The sequence below is a fragment of the Manis pentadactyla genome, chromosome X (genome assembly GCF_030020395.1).
Source record: "Manis pentadactyla isolate mManPen7 chromosome X, mManPen7.hap1, whole genome shotgun sequence".
Classification (NCBI taxonomy): domain Eukaryota; kingdom Metazoa; phylum Chordata; class Mammalia; order Pholidota; family Manidae; genus Manis; species Manis pentadactyla.
In genome coordinates this window covers 91153649-91175505 of record NC_080038.1, presented here as the reverse complement: position 1 = coordinate 91175505, position 21857 = coordinate 91153649, and the positions used below count along the sequence as shown (strand labels likewise).

The 21857-nt window shown below is 40.6% G+C and overlaps 1 protein-coding gene and 1 pseudogene across 1 annotated transcript; one reads left to right on the top strand and one right to left on the bottom strand.

Moving 5' to 3' along the window:
* Positions 1-15299: 15299 nt before the first annotated feature.
* LOC118929485 (uncharacterized) lies at positions 15300-17322 on the bottom strand (the record flags this gene model as incomplete). The annotated part of the gene is given in 2 exon segments (XM_036919647.2): positions 15300-16375; positions 16378-17322. Coding segments are annotated over 2 exon segments (1980 nt in total), but the record flags the coding sequence as incomplete, so codon positions are not given.
* A 3081-nt stretch (positions 17323-20403) lies between these two features.
* Positions 20404-21250, top strand: LOC118929489 (omega-amidase NIT2-like; annotated as a pseudogene).
* Positions 21251-21857: the final 607 nt, after the last annotated feature.

Genomic DNA, 21857 nt, shown 5'->3' with positions numbered 1-21857 from the left:
GAAAAATATTTAGTTTCTCTACCCATTTTTAAATCAGATTATTTTGTTGTTGTTCGATTTTATGGGTTCTTTTTATATTTTGGATATTAGCCTCTTATCTCACATATAGTGTGTAAAAATTTGCTTCCACTCTGTAGGTGCCTGTCCATTTTGTTGATGGTTACTAGTCTGTTCAAAATGTAATTTTTTATGTTTATAATTTTTTATTGATAACCAGACACGGTATACAAGGTTAAAGGAACTACTGTAAATCAGCCTGTAGAACTGTGGTGGTAAGCTTGGGGTTGGGGAAGAGGAAGTATTCTATGGTCTTATAATCAGGTTTTAATTTTTAGTGAGCCTATGTGTCTAGAATGTGAACTTTACACATTTCTCAGTTTCCCCCCTACACATTTCTCAGTTTCCCCCCCACCCTTAGGCTGGACAGTATGGGCAGAGTGGTCTAGAGTTGGGTATTTCCCTTCCTGTAGGTCAGTTGGGCTCTGATATCCAAGCAGGTTAGGCTGTGGTTAACTAGTTTCCCCCGAAGGCTGACCTTTTTGTGAAAAATAGAGTGCTCTGGCATATTTAAAAATGGTTCTTCTCCTCCCACTGCCAGAAAAATGAATTGATTTTTTTTCTAATACTCACTGTGCAACCTGGCCTAACTCCTGATTATTGAACCTCAGTTCCTCCAACTATCTGAGTATACCACACTATTTCCTTTAACCTTTCATTTTCTGAGTCTCTTTTATATCTTTATATCTTTATATAAGAGTCTCTTTAAATATCAAGGATTATTTAGCTTTCAGCTAACAGTAAATGTACTTGAAATCTAGAATCCAATTTTTTTATGCTGTCACTTTGTTTTATTCTTGTATATGAAAAAATGGGAATATAACTTGATGGATTTCTTATGCTGTAAATAAAGGAAGCAATATTATTTTCCTCTGTTACCAATCTTGGTGCTTTTGTTGAACCTTTAAATAATTATTTTCCTCTAGTCGCAGGAAGTTCTCTTGGTCATGGATAGTCCAATTTTCAAGGTACATTAAGATCATCTACATTTAAAACCTAGTTCCTGTAGCTTTGGAGAAATATGGTGATGTTGAGGTATAAAGGATGAGATCAAAAGCTATGATGAGAATACTATGTGTGAGATATTGTACTGGGTGCTTTATTATGATATTTTATTTGTTTCTTGTAAGTACTTTATTCCTACTTTTTCAAATGAGGTATTTGAGGCTCACAGAGATTTAACATTTCATTAATCTTCTAAAGGGTGAATTCAAACCCACTTGCTTAGACTCCAAATACTAAGTTCTTTTTACTATATCACATTCCCTTCCAAAATAATTATAAACATATCCCTCCAAAGATCTGCTAGAATATTGTGGGGTTGTCCCCCACAACTATCCATTTTCTAACACAAAATAGCAGAGAATTAAAATAATTGTGACCAATTTGTATAATCTTATTAATTATCCTAAGTTTTGATGCTGCCCAAGTAAGGATAGTGTTTATCATGACAAGAAAATGATAGCTATAATTTATGGTAAGTTTTCACCCATTTGGAAATTTTGCCTCATCAGTCAAATAATAGCATTAATAGCTACTATTTAGTGAATCCCCTATGAATAAGTCACTTTGGTATTCATCAACCACTGATTTCACAACAATCTTCTATGGTAAAGATTGTTGCTGATGTTTTACAGCTGGGCCAGCAGAAGTTGTATATATTGCCAAAGTCATACAGCTAGTAAGGTGAAAAAAGGCAGGATTAAAACACAGATCCCTCTAACTTCAACGTGTTTGTGCTTTGCCCAGTATGTCATAGTGATGGCACCACTCATCCCTCAGTAACACTAATGATTCCATCTCTCTGAATTATCTTCCCCCAATTCCAATATCTCCATCAGTGACGTCTTTGTTTATTAGATTGACTCATTTATCATCATTTTCTTCACTTGTCAACCATGATTTGTTCATACCTCTTGCTAGATCTTTTTAAACCATCATCTTTGATAAAGTAGACCAAGAAACTTATCACTTTACCATACACCATGACCTCTCACATCACACCACTGTAAGTGAATATCTATAATATTTGAAGAGCCCCATAAGGGAATAAAATAAATATATCTTTTCTGCCCCATTGTACAGTGACTAAATAGCCACTCTGCAATTCTGAGGCATGAAAAGGGAAATAAAAAAATACTAATTATCTAGTTTTGGGCTGCTTTAAGAAGTATATGTAAATGTGTAAAATTAAGGGAGATGAGTTACTCCATGTACATAGTTACACATTGAGTTAACGAGTAAAGTTAAGTATAGGTCACACATTCTGAGTTTATTTGACATCAGAGGTAAGTTTCTGAATAGAGACCATGTGTGTATACAACTATCTAGCTATTAATCACTCTACTTTCATACTTTCCCCCTCCTTATTAGAAGAGAATGAGTCATTTATATCTTTTTGTTTGGCAGATAGTTTTCCAAAACTATCTAGCAATATAGAAACAGAATTAGGAAAGATATAGCACCAGGTATTTAATGGTTTAAAAGCACAAGATATCCTCTCTTCCACCCCATCTGAATTTACCTGTTAAAAGAAACCCAACCGAATACCTATTAGAGGCCACCACAGGTATGTGAATACCAATTTCTTCACTTCCTGAATTTTAGATTTATCATAGGACAAAGATATTAAAAAATAAAATGTGTATTTATTTCTTATACTAACACCTTGATACATGTGATTACCTCTGTTCTTACCATAAAATGTAAGCAAAGTTTAATATGATAGAATACAAAGACATGTAATGGAATGCTGAAATGCTCCATGGTGCTCTATTGTTCTTTTTCAGTGACATTAAACCATTTACAGCTAAATTTTAACACCTGCTGCCATTAAGAAAAATGTGCCATTCCTCCTCCATTTGAGAATTACAGTAGCCAATGAATGGTTATTGATCTGAGCTAACTAAAACGGTAAAATGCAGGGATTGAAATTTGGATTAGGCTTTACTTTAACATTTCCCAAAGCAGAGGTTACAGTGATAGCATCGATCAGGTGTAAAGCAGATGACATTTAAGTGATCTTGTTGGGCCAACTGCAGTGATGCCTGATTGTCCTTTCTGCATCTGGAAACAAAACATTGTGTGAGGGCAGAGGTGATATTACTCATTTCTAACTGCTCTCTATATTTTTCCCAATCTCCCAAAGCACACAGACATTTATGTGAGAATTCCCGTCAGCCAAGGCACTTATCTCTCTGCATATTATGTGAGAACTGGCTCCTAGGGACTGATGCTATCCATATACAGAAGTGTGCAAAACCCCTTTTCCCCCAGGAAGCCCTTGCTTTCTCAATGTTATAGCAATCTCATCACTTTTTTGTTTGAGACTTCATCACAAATAGCTATTCATGATCTGAATTTACCCAGTTCTTTCACTGTCATCACTAATACTCCTTTTCACTTCATTGCTATCTTGCTAGGAAGGTGGTGCTCATATAAAACTAATACTCACTAGGGCATTACTGAGTGACTTCTCCAACCTAATGCCTTACCCCTCTCAGTGATGCCTATCACTTAAAATAGGATTCTCAGAGAGAGAAATGTTCTAAGTCTACCCTTTTGCCAACCATGTTGAAGAAACACTTTGTTTATAGGGAGTAAAATTTATTGTGAACTAACATACAAACATAATGATTTACTTGTGCGAGAAACCTGGAATGGTAAATTCTTACCATTAATTATAATATACTATTACTACACCATAAGAATAGTAATTCTTACTATTAAAAAATCATTAAAGCTGACAATTGCTTAGATAAGAATCTTCTTTGAAAATCTTCACTTAGAATAGGCCAGGGTTATATGGAACTAACAAATGAAGAATGGTATTGGCTCTCAAGGTTGCATGAACACAGAAATCTATAATAAGCTCTATTAGAATCTTTAGTTATTGTGAATGAAGAGGTATTATTATTCAGATATTTTCTTCCATTGATTTCTAGATTGACTACATGACTAGTCTGACTTTTTTTACCTCATTTTCATAATCTATATATCCCAAAGAACAAGCTGATTCAGATTTTACATGAAATGAAATTATCCTAATAGAAATAAATAACCTTTGGTGTGCAATGATATTCTTATAAGAAAATCATAACTTTCCATTACTGATAGCCCTATGTAGGCAAAAATATTATTTTCATTTTTTATCTAAAAATAAGAACTAATTATACTCACCAACATTATGGTATTATTAATTCCAAGAGAATGGAAGTTACATCATTGAATTCTTGCAATGCACCATAATGCCAATACAAGATCATGATTTATGGAGTAAAAAGGAGGAAAGTCTAATAAAGGAAAGCTTAAAGTATTATCAAAAAGACAGAACTCTGAGTGTTGCTTTGCTTTTTTGTTATCCAGTCTTTCCACAACCAATTTTTACCATGCAATCAATGAATTGAAAAAATAAGATATAAAAATATTTTTCCCCCATAGAATCAGAGCCAGCAATCAATCAGTGAATACATTTTTTCTCACTTTTTGGCATTTTAAGATCCTCAGATTGTTTTAAAAACTATTTTAAAAATCTGGCAGTCATTATTAAGGGTAGCTAAATCAAGGTAGCTTTCACAAGTTATTTGCATGAGAAGATATTTTAAAATATTGAATACACATAGCACATCTGATTAAGTAGCATCCAAAGAATAAATTGATTCTCATGATCAACAATATTTATCTTGATTTATGAAAGGACCGTTAGATCAGCTTAAAAGGGCAAATCTATGTTGGCATAGTCCTTTGGCAGTTTACCCTTTGACTTTGATGAAACCAAGGATTACATAAAACTAGGGCTATTCTGCTAATAGAAAAAATGTTACTTTATGTTGAATGAGTTAATTTTTCTAACAAGTAATATATCATTGGTCTACATTTCATGATAATCACTTTTTCCAATTTGATGTTGAAGAAGGTATGCTATTAGAAAGTGGTCATGGTATCAGAAAGTGTTGGTGTTCATAGTATAGTGGTTATCAAACTTTAGCATGTATCAGAATTACCAAGAGTGCTTGTTAGAACAAAGTTTGCTTATCCCCACTCCAAATGTTTGTGATTCAGTGGGTCTAGGTTGGGTCTGATAATTTGTGTTTCCAGCAGTACTCCAAGGTGATGCTATGCTAACTGCCCAGGGACCATACTTGGAGAACCACTGGAGTAGTATAAAGAAAGAACCAGAAGTGAAAAATCTGGGTCCTACTTTATCCCAGTCACCAAGCAGATGTGCTTCCTTAGGCATTTACCTTATGTATTTGTAAAACAAGTGAACAGTTACTGAATCTTTATTTTTAAAAAATATTGGTACCCAACTCTTTACATTCACTCATTAATTTGATAAATATTTGAGCACCTTCAATGTGATACACAGTGATACTGCAGATACAGTGATATAAAATAAATCCTATTCCTCATAGAGCTTACATCCTAGTGGGAAATAAAATATGCAATATAATATATCAAATGGTGATAAATGCTATGGAGAAAAATTAAAGCCAACTTGAGAGATTAGGGAGTGATAGAGTGATAGTGAAGGAGGTAAACGATTAAAGTTTCAAAATCTCATTTGATCATAAATACCACCTCCTCTGAGATAGGCATTTGTATTCCCATATTGTTGCTAAGGAAACTGCAGCTCAGAAAAGTTAAGTACTATCCCCAGTATTACACAGCTAACAGGTAGTAAAATTAGGAATTGAACTCAAATCTGACTCCAAATATTATTCTCTTAACTAACATATCATCTCCCAAGTAGATAAAGCATCTAGGCATGGTGATTGGCACAAAAGAGTCATGCAATTAATGTGGTTATTATCATTGCTTCCATAACCAAATTGATTTATCATATAAAAATCCTGTTTCTCAGATGAAAAAACAGGGTCTCAGAAAGATCAAATGATTATCCTAAATTCACCCACTGAGTAAACAATAGACATCAGATAAGAATTCTGGCCTGATTAACTACAAAATGCATACTTTTGCTACTATGATAATCTGCCTTATCTCCATATAATGAGGACAATAGTATAATTATACAGGAATATTCACCTGCTTGTGAATAGCCTTTGATAAAAATATAGAACATTATATATTTACAAACTGTATGTTTGTAGCAATTGTTATTTCCTTTTGGACAAATAATGGTTAATATCTTGGGTATTAGGGAATCCAGAATACCAAAAAAGGAAACATTTCTCACATGTTTTTTGTTGGGATTATTAAAGAGTTCATCTCAGCCTTTTAGCCTCATTCAATTATAAAGAGTCTTTTGGAGATGTATTATTTAATCAAGGTATTCCTTTGCTGAGCATCATGAGGGAAGCAAACATGTATCATAAATGGATACTTTTTTCTAATCATTCCTAAGTGAAATATAGTCTGATGTTCCAAATTAGAGTGCTCCTTTTACTGAAGATCATGCTCAATATTTTGCAGGAGTCAAGAAAACTTGTGGTAGCAATACTCATCAGGTTGATATCTCAAAAGAGTGGGTAGGCTTGCATTACAGACTGGGGAAGTTCAAACTACTCTAGTCACCCTACTCATGGTTTTCAGCCAGCCTTTGGAAGTGTTTATTGCCAGTTTAAGATGGAAGTCTAAAGACTTCCCTCTCAGTACTGATCAGTTTCCCTTTTCATTATATAGGAGTCATCAGTTCCATTGAAGCATTAAAAACTATCAAACCTCCTAGAAAATACTATATTCAACCTAAACCTAAGGGTCATCTTTGCAATTGTCTCTCACAACATTCATAATTAGAAAATAACAAAACCTAGATATAAATAGTGGTTTTATGTATTTGGAATTTGAATTACTATTTTAAAGATTTTGCTAAAGAGTTTTGCATCAGCAAAACTGTACTGTGGGAAACAGACACTGGGAGTTATTTTCCTAATTTCCACAACTTGAAAGCACCAAACTAAAAACGTTTTGGGTTTATATTCTGCTTGCAACTCAGGGTGTCAAAAGGAAAATATAATAAAGCAAAACGCTTATAGTCAGAACATAGTTTGGTTGGAATAACAAACTGAATTTCAGACCCCATACACATTCATACTTGATTGGACCATTGAACAATTTCCAGTGGGTTTTATTTGGTGTTCCTGGTTTCTAATTATAATTTATAATTAGGCTACTTACATGGAAGTAAGAAAGGCCCTCTTCTGAAAAAAAAAGGAAACTTTATGGAATTCCCTAATATAATTATTCTCAACAAAATTTAGGCCACTGTGGGAAAGCAACATCAAGTTCAAAACTTAAAATAAAAAACAGCACTTTTACAGTCTCTCATATTGATATGATTTAAGCTTTCATCAGTAAAGAACCAGACATGTTATTTCAAATCAAAAGAAAACACCAAAAATTCATCCTGAAAAGTAATTGGGCTTTTCACTTGAATCACTAAAACTTTCTCATTTTCAACAACTCTTGTTTTGAATCTTCCTTTGTTCCCAATTCAGACACTGAGTATTACCCCAAATAGCTACCATTTTTTGCTTTTCAGAGATTTATCGGGCCAAATATTTGACAAAGATAGTGCCTGTAAGTGCTGAGGTGCAGGTGTGCATGGCTAGGCTTGGCATCCATCAGTGGTCATTGGTGCCAAACCTAAGTCCATTGTACTTACATTGCTGCAAGCACAACAGATGTAGGTGTAACTTGTTTTGGAAATAGTTCCTATTTTCTGTAAATCTAGTTAGTGCGTCAACAACATTATCCAGTTATGAAACCAAGCCAATCTAGAAAGACACCACCGGTAAATATATAGAATTATAAAATATGAGCCTCATCACAATATAGTGATCATTTATTCATTAGTCATATAGATCAAGTGAATGTCTCAGGGTGCTCACTTAGAAATTAATGTCAAACTTGCAAGGTTTTATAGCTCTTATGCCTTTGTTATATACCAAGTGGCCACACACTGGTCTTTAAATAATGAGCTTGGCCTGTAATATTGCTCATCTGTGTCTTGATGAAGGTCTATGACAACAGTTAGTATAGATGGAGTCTTATTTGAATTGATCCTTATTCATAATCAAATGGACTAGTTGCAGTCAACCGTAAGATATGAATCTACTTTTGAGCCCTTTCAAATATGTAAATCTTCCTTTCTCTTTACATAGATTTCTCTGCTTAACTGTACCCTGGAGAATTGTGTGTTACAATGGCACATGTGACATCCTGCAAAAATAGAAGGCAAAGCATTCTTTCATACCCCCATTACAATACTGTTTGTGTTTACAACTGGGTCAACTTAGTGGCCACTATTTAGGAAAAGGTAGAGGTGGAAGATGGATTATTTCATGCTTTTTGATTTGCCAATATGTACAAATGTAATTGTACATGCGTCTTAGATTGTACCTGCATCTTGATATCTGTATATTCTTTATGGTTAAAATAAAATTTTATCAGACATGGATAAAAGTCTGTTGAATTTTGGTCTGCTACATATCACACTGATTGAATTCTTGAGACAGGCAACAAATGGTAGCTTGATATCTGAATTTATTTACTAAGATGAGCAAATACCTTGACAGGTGAAGGCTATGAAAGAAATTGGCTTCCTGTAAATCACACTCCAATGTGTGGTGTCATATTTCAGGCCTTTGGTCATACCCCTTCTGTCTCTAGAGTCTCTCTTTGATCCATTAAATCTCTCTGATCATGGTGTACAGTAGCAAGAGCCCAATGGATCTATGAATTATTTTGATGGTACACTTTAGAAAAGAGATCTTTCCTAGGAAGCCATGTGAGTTGCAGTTTTTGAATCAATGTGGCTTCGTGGAAAGAAGGATATTTAGTTCAAGTTCAAGTGACTTGGGATCACTGGAATGCTATTTGAATAAGTCAAGGCATGAATTTCCTATGGATTATATCAATGTTTTGATTGGTTTATGTATATTCAGATGCTTGTTATCTTTGTAGCTTTGGTAGATTTCCATGGGAACCTCTTCATCTTAAGAAGGAATAATAAGCTTCTTAAGGAAATGGATTTTTAAAAACTTTCCTCCAATGCCCGGTGCATTTTTGGAGCTCAATAACTATTTGTTGATTGGATGATATTGTTAAATGAGTTTTGAGTAACTAGGAGATGTAGGTCTTTGAAAGTGGAGTTATAATGATGAGGCTTCATAATCTTACATCAGTGAATAGAGAAGAAAGAGTAGAGTGATTACAGATATGATCACAATTAAAATCTGCATCAGCTTTCAAAACTATATAATTACTAATAAAATTATTGATTTTATGAAATCTGTTAAAGGACTTCTGTCATTATAATATTAAAATCCAAAAGACATTTTAAATTTACCCTCTAGAGTGGTCCTTAAAATAAGGTTTTTCTAGACGTAATGAATCATCATAAATTGATCATGCCTCTAAGTTTTAGCTATTAAGTATTATGGCCAAACCTAATTATCATCTTCATAATGTGCAAGTTATTGACATAAACTTGTTTGATTTAAGTGTGTACTATATTTCATATTATATAGATTGTGCTGTCAGGTCAGACTGGTCCTTTGTTTAGTTTCATATCATATATTCAAAAAGACTACATTTGCTTCTGAAGAAGACTAAAATTTTTGAACTGTTGACTATAGTTCATTAAAGTCTTTTATAGCCATACAGCTATTCCATATATCCATTGATTTTCTGATCTTAAGTAAAGATCAAAGAAATTGTCTTATTAAGCAATGCTGTTGGATTCTCCCAGAGGAGGACGCCGCCCCAAATCACTCACGGAAGGCGTCTCTTGATGCAACAAGCAAGAGGAATTTATTCAGAGGCCAGCTAGCTGGGGTCCATGTGTTAGCCCGACGCAGCGGGTCTCAACAAGGACCCCGAACACACAAAGCCAGAAGTTTTTATAGCATCTTCAAAGGAGCAGTATTTTCTACAGTCACAATACAGTGTTTTTCCATAGACACATAAATTTTCGGCTGACGCCACATCCTGGGGGTCTGGTTAGATAAAATCACTTTCGGAATGTTTAGGGTGGTTCTAGCAAGATAAGCTTAACTGATTGAGGTTAGCTAACTAAAGGTCACTACAGTTAACACTGGCTGACTAACTTGTTTTTCAAAGTTCTAGTAATTTTTCTCCTTCTAGGTTAGAAAATGGTGTTTGAGCCTTTAAGATGGCTGTGCTTATGCTAACTTTTGATTCTTCAGGTTCTACATTTCCCCACTTCTCTTTAAGGGCATTCCAATCATGGAATGTTTGTATCTTCCTGTTGGGTGAGTGAATGATATTGTTGCTGCAACATTAGTACATGAACGGCACTCACTCTTTCTCTAACAAAAGTTATCAGCCGATTTAATATGCAGGGTCCCAAAGTGAGGAGCAACACAAAGATGAGTAAGGGCCCAGCCAGAGTGGATATCAAGGTCGTAAGCCACGGGGACCTAGTGAACCAAGATTCAAATAGCCCTTGGCCGGCTTCTCGTTCTCTCCTTCTCTGGTCTAGCCTTTCCCTAAGCTTTGACATTGAATCTCTTACTACTCCGGAATGGTCTGCATAAAAGCAGCATTCTTCCTTTAAAGCTGCACACAATCCTCCTTCTTTTAGAAACAGCAGATCCAGCCCTCGTCTGTTCTGCAAGACTACTTCAGAGAGGGAAGTCAGACATTCTTCAAGTTTAGTAATGGATTGGTCTATGGTTTTTAGGTCTTCATCAATAGCTGTCCTTAGTCCCTCATAATGTTAGTTCCCTTAAATAATAGCGGCTGTCCCTGTTCCTACTCCGGCTGTGACTCCTATCCCTAACAACACAGCTAAGGTCAGCGAGACCGGCTCCCTCCTATATCTATGCCTAGGTTCAAATTCAGCTACGAATGAGAGGTCATCATGATACATCAACCTGGGCACCAGCTGAACCATGATACAGAAATCGCGGGAGGAGTTGAAGGCAGAAGTAGAGACACATGGGGTCACTCCAGTGTTACAAGCCCACCACCCTTCGGGAGGAGGGACTAGATACTCATTTTCACCTGAGGAGGTCACAGCTATGGTTTCATTACACAAAGCTTTATGGGTGGGGGGGACTGAACCTAAACATTTTCCTCTTCCAGTTACTTCAGTCAGAGTTAGCTTCTTGTGGCTTCCCCAGCTACAGATCTCGTGACGGGTTGTCCTGTTAAAACTGCCTAACAATCCCAATCCTTCATAATAAGGCAGCCCAGAAGAGAAACACAACCAACAGGATTCAGTAATGTTAGGGTTGGTGGTATTTAAGACCTGAAAAGCCCCTTCAAGGAGGTTGAGAAGGCGTTGTCCGGTGCCAGGAAAGGAGGTGACTCGGCCAAGAGTGGAGGCGGAGGGAGTGGTGGCAGAGTCCATAGGTGGGGCTAGGGCCTGTTTTGGGGCTGGGGCTGGGAGACGCGGTTGATCCCGCAAGACAGCGTTGGGTCCTACTGGGACAGCCGGAAGAGTCTCTACCTTAAGCCTGAGCATAAACAAGACTCCATTATCATAGCCACTCTGGTAGAGTCTTAGTCCCCACATAAGCCCTTTTCCCCAGTTTGTTGCCCTTTTTCCTGCATCTGTGAAAGAGATGTCAATAGGGTTGCAGGTGGGATTAGTCGTGCATTGGGCACGAGTGGTATTCCACTGGATTTTTATGAGGCCTAGAGGAGATCTCCCTGCGCTTCCTGTCAGCCAATGGCATGTCCCTGTTTGTTCACAACCCCAATTTTTGCAGAAAAAATCTGTCTTCCCACCACACTGTGAGGCCTTGGCACTATCGGCTGAGGGGGCTGGGCATACATAGAAGCAGGTATTCTGGAGCTCTTTCATGGTCCCAGAGCCCCAATGCACTGTATAATCCCGAGTACCACATCCGGGTACCCCAACTTTATCTTCGTACCATGGGTCTTGTTTGAAGAGAGTGCACAAATCTACAGTGAGGGTAGGCCACCAAGTTCCCCTAGGGTGTTGTCCTGTTAACTGGACTACTACTTGTTGGGAAGCCGGGGTAATGATTTGCCATGTGAGTAACCTGGGTTCATGGGGGTTAGGGTTCTGGAAGGTGGGAAGTAACTGGGTCATTAGAATTAGAATTGTTAGTGACACAATCATTTTTACACAAGCGAAATTTAAGAGGGTTATCAGTTCGAGTTACTCGCCAGTCCGGGTCTGGTTGAGGCGCTTTCTTCAGTTGTGAAGCATGTATCCAGGAAGAGATGCCATCTACTTTCACAGCTGTAGGTGTGGTCAAAAGGACGATGAAGGGTCCTTTCCACCGAGGCTCAAGATTTTCCGTTCGATGTCGCCTTACGTAGACAGAGTCTCCCACTTGGAATGGGTGAGGTACTGAAATGTCCTCTGGCCGATAGGCTTCTCGGATAGAGGCCCACACTTCTTTCTGCACAACTTCCAGTGCCTGTAACCTTTCAAGCAGAAACTTATTAGTCACAGATTCAGGGGATACGTGGAGGTGAGCTGCATTTAGTGGAGCCGGGGCTCCAAACATTATTTCAAAGGGTGTTAGTCTAAAACGGCTGGGGGTGTTTCTAACTCGGAATAAGGCGAAGGGAAGGAGGACCAACCAATCATATAAACCAGTCTCTATGGATAATTTAGTCAGGGTCTCTTTTAGAGTTCTATTCATCCTTTCTACCTGTCCTGAACTCTGGGGCCTGTATGCACAATGCAATTTCCAATCCGTCCCCAAAATCTTGGCCAATCCCTGACTTACCTGGGCAACAAAGGCAGGGCCGTTGTCGGAGCCGATTACCTTTGGGATTCCAAACCTGGGAAATATTTCTTCAAGGATCTTTTTAGACACCGTCTGAGCTGTCTCAGTTTTGGTGGGGAATGCCTCTGTCCATCCTGAAAATGTGTCTAGGAAAACTAGAAGGTACTTATATCCATACTTAGCAGGCTTGATCTCAGTGAAGTCAACTTCCCAGTAAGCTCCTGGGCGATCCCCTCGAAGTCTTTTCCCGGATGTTACTGGATTTTTACTCACATTTACTAATTGGCAGGGAACACAATTTCTTACAACCTCGTCAGCCAGTTTTCCTAATCCAATAACATGATAAGGGGAGTCTTGAACCAAGGTCTTTAGGTTTTTTGCTCCCAAATATATCAATTGATGCAACTGCCTTAAGTATTCTTCTGCCTCTCTCTGGGGCAGGACAACTCTCCCTTTTTCAGACTTGTATATCTCGTGGGGTGAGGAATTTTTAAACCCTAATTTGTTTATACAAGCGAGGTCTTCGGGTGTATACTGGAAGCTCTTAATACAAGTGGCCTCCGGGTACACTTGGAGGGGTAAGATATTCATTCCCTGGGCTGCTTGTTTTGCAGCTTGGTCCGCTCTTCTGTTTCCTTGAGTTATTAGAGAGTCGCTTTTTTGATGCCCAGGGCAATGTATTATTGCCACTTCTTTAGGTCTATGGATGGCTTCTAACAAATTTAAAATTTCTTGTTTGTTTTTAACATCTCTCCCGGCAGAAGTCAATAACCCTCTCTGTCTATAAATAGCCCCGTGTATGTGAGCGGTGGCAAAAGCGTATCGGCTGTCGGTATAGACGTTAAGTCTCTTACCTTCTGCCATCTTTAGAGCCTGAGTCAGAGCGACGAGCTCTGCTCGCTGTCCAGAAGTGCCCGTTGGAAGTCCACTGGCCCACACGATTCGGTTATCATCCACTACTGCAGCTCCCGCCATTCTCTTACCATCCATAATGTAACTGCTCCCGTCTGTATACCAAGTCAGGAGTCCTGGTCCTTCTAAAGGCTGATCTTGTAAGTCCTGGCGGGTCCCTACCTCCTCAGCCAGGATTTCCTGGCAGGTATGAAGTACTTCTTTTCCCAAATCGGGGAGCAGAGTAGCTGGGTTTAGGATGGCGGGTGGGGCAAATTCCACACGACCACGATTCAGGAGTAAGGTCTGGTAGTGAGTCATTCTGGCATTTGACATCCATCTTTCGGGTGGTTGCCGGATTATGCTCTCCAACGCATGTGAAGCAACCACAGTGAGTTTTTGTCCCAGTGTTAGTTTGTCAGAATCTTTAACTAAGAGGGCCACAGCTGCTACTACTCTCAGGCAGGCAGGCCACCCACTACTCACGGGGTCTAATTTTTTTGACAGATAGGCGACAGGTCTCTTCCAAGGTCCCCATTGTTGTGTCAACACTCCTCGAGCTACTCCGCTCTGTTCGTCCACGAAAAGGACAAATGGCTTAGTTACGTCTGGCAATGCTAGAGCGGGTGCTGAGAGGAGGGCTTTCTTGATATCATCAAAGGCCTGTTGTTGCTCAGATCCCCAAACAAACGGGGCTGTCCCCTTGGTAAGGGGGTACAGAGGGGTGGCCAAGGAAGCATATCCGGGTATCCACAATCTACAAAACCCTGCTGTCCCCAGGAACACGCAAACCTGGCGTGCTGTAGTGGGGACCGGAATCTGCATCATAGTCTGCTTCCGGGCTTCAGTAAGCCACCTTTTCCCTTTTCTCAGGGAATATCCCAAATAAATCACTTGTTGTTGGCAGATCTGTGCCTTCTTAGCAGATGCTCTATACTCTAATTTGGCAAGTTCTGTCAAAAGGGCTTCAGTGGCCTCTTGGCAGGTCTCCCGGGTGGGAGCGGCTATCAATAAGTCATCAACATATTGCAGCAAAGTTACCTGTGGGTTTGAAGCTTGGTAGAAAGCCAAGTCCTGATGTAAAGCCTCATCGAAGAGGGTGGGCGAGTTCTTGAATCCTTGTGGCAAACGAGTCCAGGTCAATTGCCCAGTAGTTCCTGTGGTGGGATCTTTCCACTCAAAGGCAAACAGTGGTTGGCTGTTCTGGTGCAAGTGCAGACAAAAGAAAGCATCCTTTAGATCTAAAACTGAATACCAGATGTTTTTTGGGGCCAGGGAGCTTAGTAGGTTATAGGGATTTGGCACGGTGGGGTGAATGTCCTGTGTCCTTTTGTTAACTTCTCTTAAATCTTGTACTGGTCGGTAATCTCCCGTTCCTGCCTTTTTTACAGGCAGCAAGGGGGTGTTCCATGTGGATTAACATTTTACTAATATTCCCTGTTCCATAAGCTTCTGGATATGTGGCCTAATTCCATCCCTGGCTTCTTTACTTATTGGATATTGCCTCACAGTCACTGGCAAGGCTGAAGCTTTTAGTTCTATGATTACAGGGGGCTGGTTCTTGGAGAGCCCCATGCCCGCCGTCTCCGTCCAGGCTCCTGGGAATGGGTCGAGCCACTCCTGACTAATTCAGGAGGGCTCTGGTTCCATAAAAAGACAGTATTCGTCTTCCAATCTTATGGTCAGAATACTCAAGTTCAAAGGCTTATTTTCCTGATTAGTCACCAGAGGTTTCTCAGCTTGAAAAGATATTTGGGCTCCTACTTTGGTTAAGATGTCCCTTCCTAACAGGGGCATAGGGCATTCCGGTATAATGAGGAACGAGTGACTTACTCGTCCTACTCCTAAGTCTACTGCTCTTCGGGTGGTCCATGCATATTGTTTCTGGCCTGTAGCTCCAATCACCCAAGACTTTTTGCCAGAGAGAGAGCCCTTGTCTTTAGTTAATACAGAATGTTGAGCACCGGTGTCTACTAGGAACTCAACGGGTTGCCCATCCACTTTCAGAGTTACCCTGGGCTCGGGGAGGGGTTCCGAGCCCCGTCCTCCCTAATCTTCGTCTTCCAGCAGAGACAACACCTTTTTTGGAGGCTTCTGCAGTGGCTTTTTAGGGCATTCTTTCACCCAATGTCCTTTCTCTTTGCAGTATGCACATTGATCTTTATCCAAAGGAGGCCGGTTGCCCAGGTGCCCTGCCTTACTAGTTCTACCACTAGAGGGCGGGCGTCCCTTACCTTCTACTACTGCGGCCAAGATTTTTGTTAAATTTCTCTCATGCTTCCTATCCCTCTTTTCCTCTTTCCTCTCTCTTTCCTTTTCCTTCCTTAATTCCTTCTCTTCCTCAGTCTCTCTCTTATGATAAACTTTCTCAGCTTCTTTCACCAAATCTCTCAACGACAAATCCTGTAAGCCTTCTAGTCTCTGAAGCTTCTTTCTAATATCAGGCGCTGATTGCCCAATAAAGGCAAGAGCCACTGAAGCACTGTGTTCCTCAGAAGTGGGGTCAAAAGGAGTATACCGCCTGAAGGCTTCCATCAGGCATTCTAAGAACACTGCGGGTGCCTCAGCGGCTCCCTGACTAACCTCTCTTACCTTGGCCAAATTGGTGGGGCGCCTTGCAGCCCCGCAAAGACCTGCCACCAGAGCCTGGCGATAGATGGTTAGTCGTTCCCTACCTTCTGGAGAATTAAAGTCCCAGTTGGGTCTGTTCAGTGGGAACCCCCTTTCTATATATGAGGGAGTTGTGACGGTCGTCCGTCAGCTCCAGGCACGTTCTTTCGCGCTTCCAGGAGGATCCTTTCTCTTTCTTCCGTGGTGAAGAGTACCTGTAAGAGCTGCTGACAATCCTCCCAAGTGGGCTGGTGATAGAACATCAGGGACTCTATCAGTCCCATTAGTCTCTGCAGTTCCTCTGAAAAAGGAGGGTGGTTAGCTTTCCAATTATATAAATCGGCAGAGGAGAATGGCCAGTATTGCAGAGGTTGGAAAGGCGGGTCTCCTTCCTCCCCGAGAATGGGGGCCCCATAAGACCTGAGGGGAAAAATACCTGATGGGTCCAATGTGGCCCCTCGGTGCCGCCGAGTTCCCTGGGCCGGTCCCGGAGCTGGCCCCGATGCCTCGGTACCAGAGGCTAGAGGCATCGGAGGTGCCGGGGCCGGAGGCACTGGGGCCTCGGCCGCCGGGGCCTCGGGCGCAGGGGCAGAGGCAGGAGGGTAAGGAGGGGGATCATCAACCATGAGCAAGTCTTGAGTGTCAGGGTGTATTTTGGTGGTCCCTTTCCCTTTTCCCTGAGGTTGAGCCTGAGCCAATAAGACTCGAGAGTTCGCTTTCTTTCGCACCCAGGGCTTTACCCAGGGCGGTGGATTTTCCACCAATTCTTGCCAGACCACAATGTAGGGCTGCTGATCCGGATGTCCCCGAGTTGAATTCTGGAAAACAACAGCTTTTACTGCAAGCAGAGTGGAGAGGTCAAAAGTCCCCTCCGGGGGCCATCCAACATTAAAAGTGGGCCACTCGGAGGTACAGAAAGTCTGCCACAGCCCTTTTTTAACTTCTACCGACAAGTTATGAGCCCTTGCTCTCACTTCTGTCCAATGACCTAACGTCAGGCTAAGGGGAGTCGTCACTGTCTGTCCCATTGCCAGTATAACAATTATTAGACACGTAAAGGACACAAAAAACAGAGACACACAGAGATTAGACACACAGCGGCCGCTTTTTGTCTTCCGCAGATTTCTGACCAAGAAACGGAAGGAATCAGTGGGCTGATACTCTCGGCGCCCAAAAACCTACCCTATCTCATCTGGTTCACTTTTGCGGAAAAACAGGTGGGAGGCCATCAGGCGTCCCTGGCCCTCCAAACTCCCCGGGGCGTCCCCCAGGGTTGCAGCCTGCGGTACTCCAAGTACGTCTACCGACCGCAGTCGCGACCCCTTACGGGACCGGGACGGCTGCCAGACAGAGGGTACCCTTTTCAGAACTCCGACCGGTCTCACTGAAAAACAGAACACAGAACACAGACAACTCAAGGCGCCACTAATCTTACCTCTTCCTCCAAGAATGGCTTCGGGAGTGAAGCGGGGTGAGCGCACGATCCCAGACGAGCCCCCAAATGTTGGATTCTCCCAGAGGAGGACGCCGCCCCAAATCACTCACGGAAGGCGTCTCTTGATGCAACAAGCAAGAGGAATTTATTCAGAGGCCAGCTAGCTGGGGTCCATGTGTTAGCCCGACGCAGCGGGTCTCAACAAGGACCCCGAACACACAAAGCCAGAAGTTTTTATAGCATCTTCAAAGGGGCAGTATTTTCTACAGTCACAATACAGTGTTTTTCCATAGACACATAAATTTTTGGCTGACGCCACATCCTGGGGGTCTGGTTAGATAAAATCACTTTCGGAATGTTTAGGGTGGTTCTAGCAAGATAAGCTTAACTGATTGAGGTTAGCTAACTAAAGGTCACTACAATTAACACTGGCTGACTAACTTGTTTTTCAAAGTTCTAGTAATTTTTCTCCTTCTAGGTTAGAAAATGGTGTTTGAGCCTTTAAGATGGCTGTGCTTATGCTAACTTTTGATTCTTCAGGTTCTACAATGCCTACATTTTTGATACCCAAGAAACAGAATTATTGTGCTTTTATTACTCAATATAAAATAGATTTGATTGTATTATGTATAACTTCTATGGGGGGTGTTGTTTTTATGGCATATGAATTACTGAGAAAACAGAGAACAGGTCCTAAGAAACAAAACTGAATTTTCTTGTTTGAATTCTACAAAACATTTAAAGATTTAATACCTGTACTTCTTAAACTTTTCCAAAAACTTGAAGAGGAGAGAATGCTTGCAAATGCATCTTATGAGGCCAGAATTACCCTATTGCCAAAATCAGACAAGAGCACCACAAAAAAGAAACTTACAGTTCAAGAAAGTGTAGGAAGATCCTGAGCTCACCCCTTTCCATGGATATAACAAATCTACAAGCACATATGGAACAATTCCCTCTGAAGGGCACCTAGAAACAGGATGATCAGAACTTCTGCAATAAGAGACACCACTGAGATGGATGGAAGAGGCAGATATATTGTCTCACTAAGGAAAGAACCATACTCTATATGCAGTGTTCTACAGTCAGGAGAGATCTCAAATGTATGGATCTTTTCCACAAGGAGCAAGTGATTCAAGCTCCACATCAGACGCCCCAAACCTTAGATCCTGCACAGGAGGACTAAGCACCCCCCAAAACAACTGACTTTGAAAATCAATGGGAACACATCCAGGAAAACTAGAAATGTAGGGAAAGGAAAAATTACTCTTAAAGGCTTATATGGAGACTCGCTCAACCTGAGCACCAGTATAAACACATAGAATTGAAGACTGCATAGACCACAGATGAAGAAGAACCACTTAAAAGCCTCAGAGAGCCTGTCAGGGAGGTAGAAGGCAGCTGGATATCTCCCCAGTGAATGAGACAAAGATAGCAGCTATTTTTACTATCTTGTTCTCAGCACTGGTGGGTGTCTTTTGGAATCCTCCCTCTAGACTGCAAACACCAGGGGGAACACTGATGAGAGCCCTGCATAACCCTGAGCCTAGACTGGGCAGCACTACTGACAGAATGATAATATTGCTCAGCAGCATGCCCACAGCATTCATAGCAGGATCTCACTACTAGCTGGGCCTTGGGAAAACCTTGCTGACCAGCATGCCTGCATCAGTCATGGCCCCACCACAAGAGGAAGGCACATGCAGCCCACACAGGGGACACCCCTGGAGCACATGGCTCTGGTAACCAGAGGAGACTGTGCTTCTGGGCCCCAAAGTACATCTCCTACATAAGGCTGCTCCTTCAACACTGGGAGATACAACTAAGCAACCTAATATGTAGAAACAGGGCAGTAGAAATCACTCAAATTAAACAAAAAAGAAAAAATAATTCTTTAAATTTATTATAGTTTAAGGAACATGTAGGACACCAAGCATATTAACATTTGCATTATAGGGGGCCCAAAAAGAGGAGAGAGAAAGAGGCAGAAAACTTATTTGAAGAAATAATAGCTGAAAACTTCTCTAACCTGGGGAAGGAAACAGATATCCATGTAGAGCAAGAAGAGACCAGGGTAGGTACATTGTAATTAAAATGTCAAAAATCAAAGAGAGAATTTTTAAAGCAGCAGGAGAAAAGCAATATTTACATACAAGGCAATCCCCATGAGAATATCAGTTGATTTTTCTGCAGAAAGTTCCCTTATACTTAACCCACAGAAATTAAACAACCAATGGGTCAATGGAGAAAACAGAAAATATAATACACTGGAATCAATGAAATGAAAACACAATGTTCCAAAATCTATAGGATGCAGTAAAAACAGTTCTAAGAGGAAAATTATAGCAATACAGGCTCACTTCAAGAAACAAGGAAAATCTCAAATAAAAAATCTTCCCTTATACCTAAAGGAACAGGAAAAGAAGAGAAAAACCCAAAGTAAATATAACGCAGAAAACAATAAAGATGAGAGTAGAAATAAATTAAATAGTAAAAAAAAACAAACAATAGAAAAGATCAGTGAAACTAGGAGCTGGTTCTTTGTAAAGATAAACAAAATTAATAAACCTTCAGTTAGACTCATCAGGAAAAAATGGTCCCAAATAAATAAAATGAAAGAGTAGAAGTTACAACTGAGAGCACAGAAACACAAAGGATCATAAGAAACTACTATGAACAGGAGTTGCCAAGACCTCTACTGAGCCCATGGTGCCCATGCCACTTCCTGGGAGAGCCATGGCCACTTTCCACTTGGCCCTCATCCAACTTCAGGTTTCTTCCATCAAATCAGATAACCCCACTCGAGCTTATGGCCTTATCCAGGAAGCAGCAATGCGAAGAGCCAACGTAGGTTCTCTTCCAGAATGCTTTAATTCTCCATATGGCACAAAATATTTTCTTGAATATGCAGAATAATTTCCTGGTGAATCCACAGAGAAGCTTTCTGAAGTAGCAAAGAATGCAGCTTAAATCTCATTGGAGGTTCCATTCCTGAAGAAGATGTTGGAAAATTGTATAATACCTGTGTGGTATTTGGGCCTGATGGAACTTCACTGGTAAAGCACAGAAAGCTCCATCTGTTTGACATTGATGTTCCTGGGAAAATTACATTTCAAGAATCTGAAACATTGAGTCCTAGTGATAGTTTTTTCACGTTTGATACTCCTTACTGCAGAGTGGGCCTGAGCATCTGTTACAACATCCACTTTGAGGAGCGTGCACAAATCTACTCAGAAAGGCTGCCAGTTGTTGGTTTATCCTGGAGCTTTTAATCTGCCCACTGGACCAGCCCACTGGGAGATGCTTCAGTGATGCTGGGTTGTCGATAATCAGATGCATATGGCCATAGCATCTCCTGCCTGGGATGACAAAGCCTGCTATGTCACCTGGGGACAGCACTATTGGGACTCCTTGGAGGTAGGTCCTTGCCAAAGCTGGCAATGAAGAAACAATCATGAATTCAGACATAGACCTGAGGAAGTTGGCTGAAATACACCAGCAGATCCCCATTTTTAGCTAGACATGATCAGACCTCTATGCGGTGGAGGCCAAAAAGTCCTAAGGTTTATATTTCCAATGTGTCATGAAACAGGATGATAAGTTTTTGCAACATAGTCAACTCCTTGCTGAGTTCTTTAATAGAGTTTTTGTTTGGTTGTTTTAATAATTTCAGCCTTTTCCTTTCCTGGGAACTCTTTACTGAGATGATGGAGCATTAGCACATGATATTTTCCACATCATATTAGTTACAAAGGGCTCAGGCTGGCACTGAAGAGCAGAAGAGGGGATGGTTATTACAAATCTTCTATACTTAAGTTGCATCAAAGCAATTGGTAAAAGTATAAGCTCTTGGTATTCTTGTGGTTGACTCATCTGATTCAAGTGTATTTGTGTCATGAACCTCTTATCTCATTACAGAGTGAAAATCCATTATGTAGAAAACTTGGTCTGGAGCTACTACTTTTTGAACAGTACCTTAGTTACATTTTGAGTCTGTATAGCTATGGGAAGCAAGATGATGGATCCTTGGTGTTATCTAGAAGAGATGGCAGCCCCACTCTCACTACCAGTCTTCAGGCTCTTCAAATTCATGGAGTTAATTATTCAACCCAAGAGAAGGAGGCTGTAGGGGAGAGGCTGGGTCAACAGTGAGGCTTGTGTGAGAATGG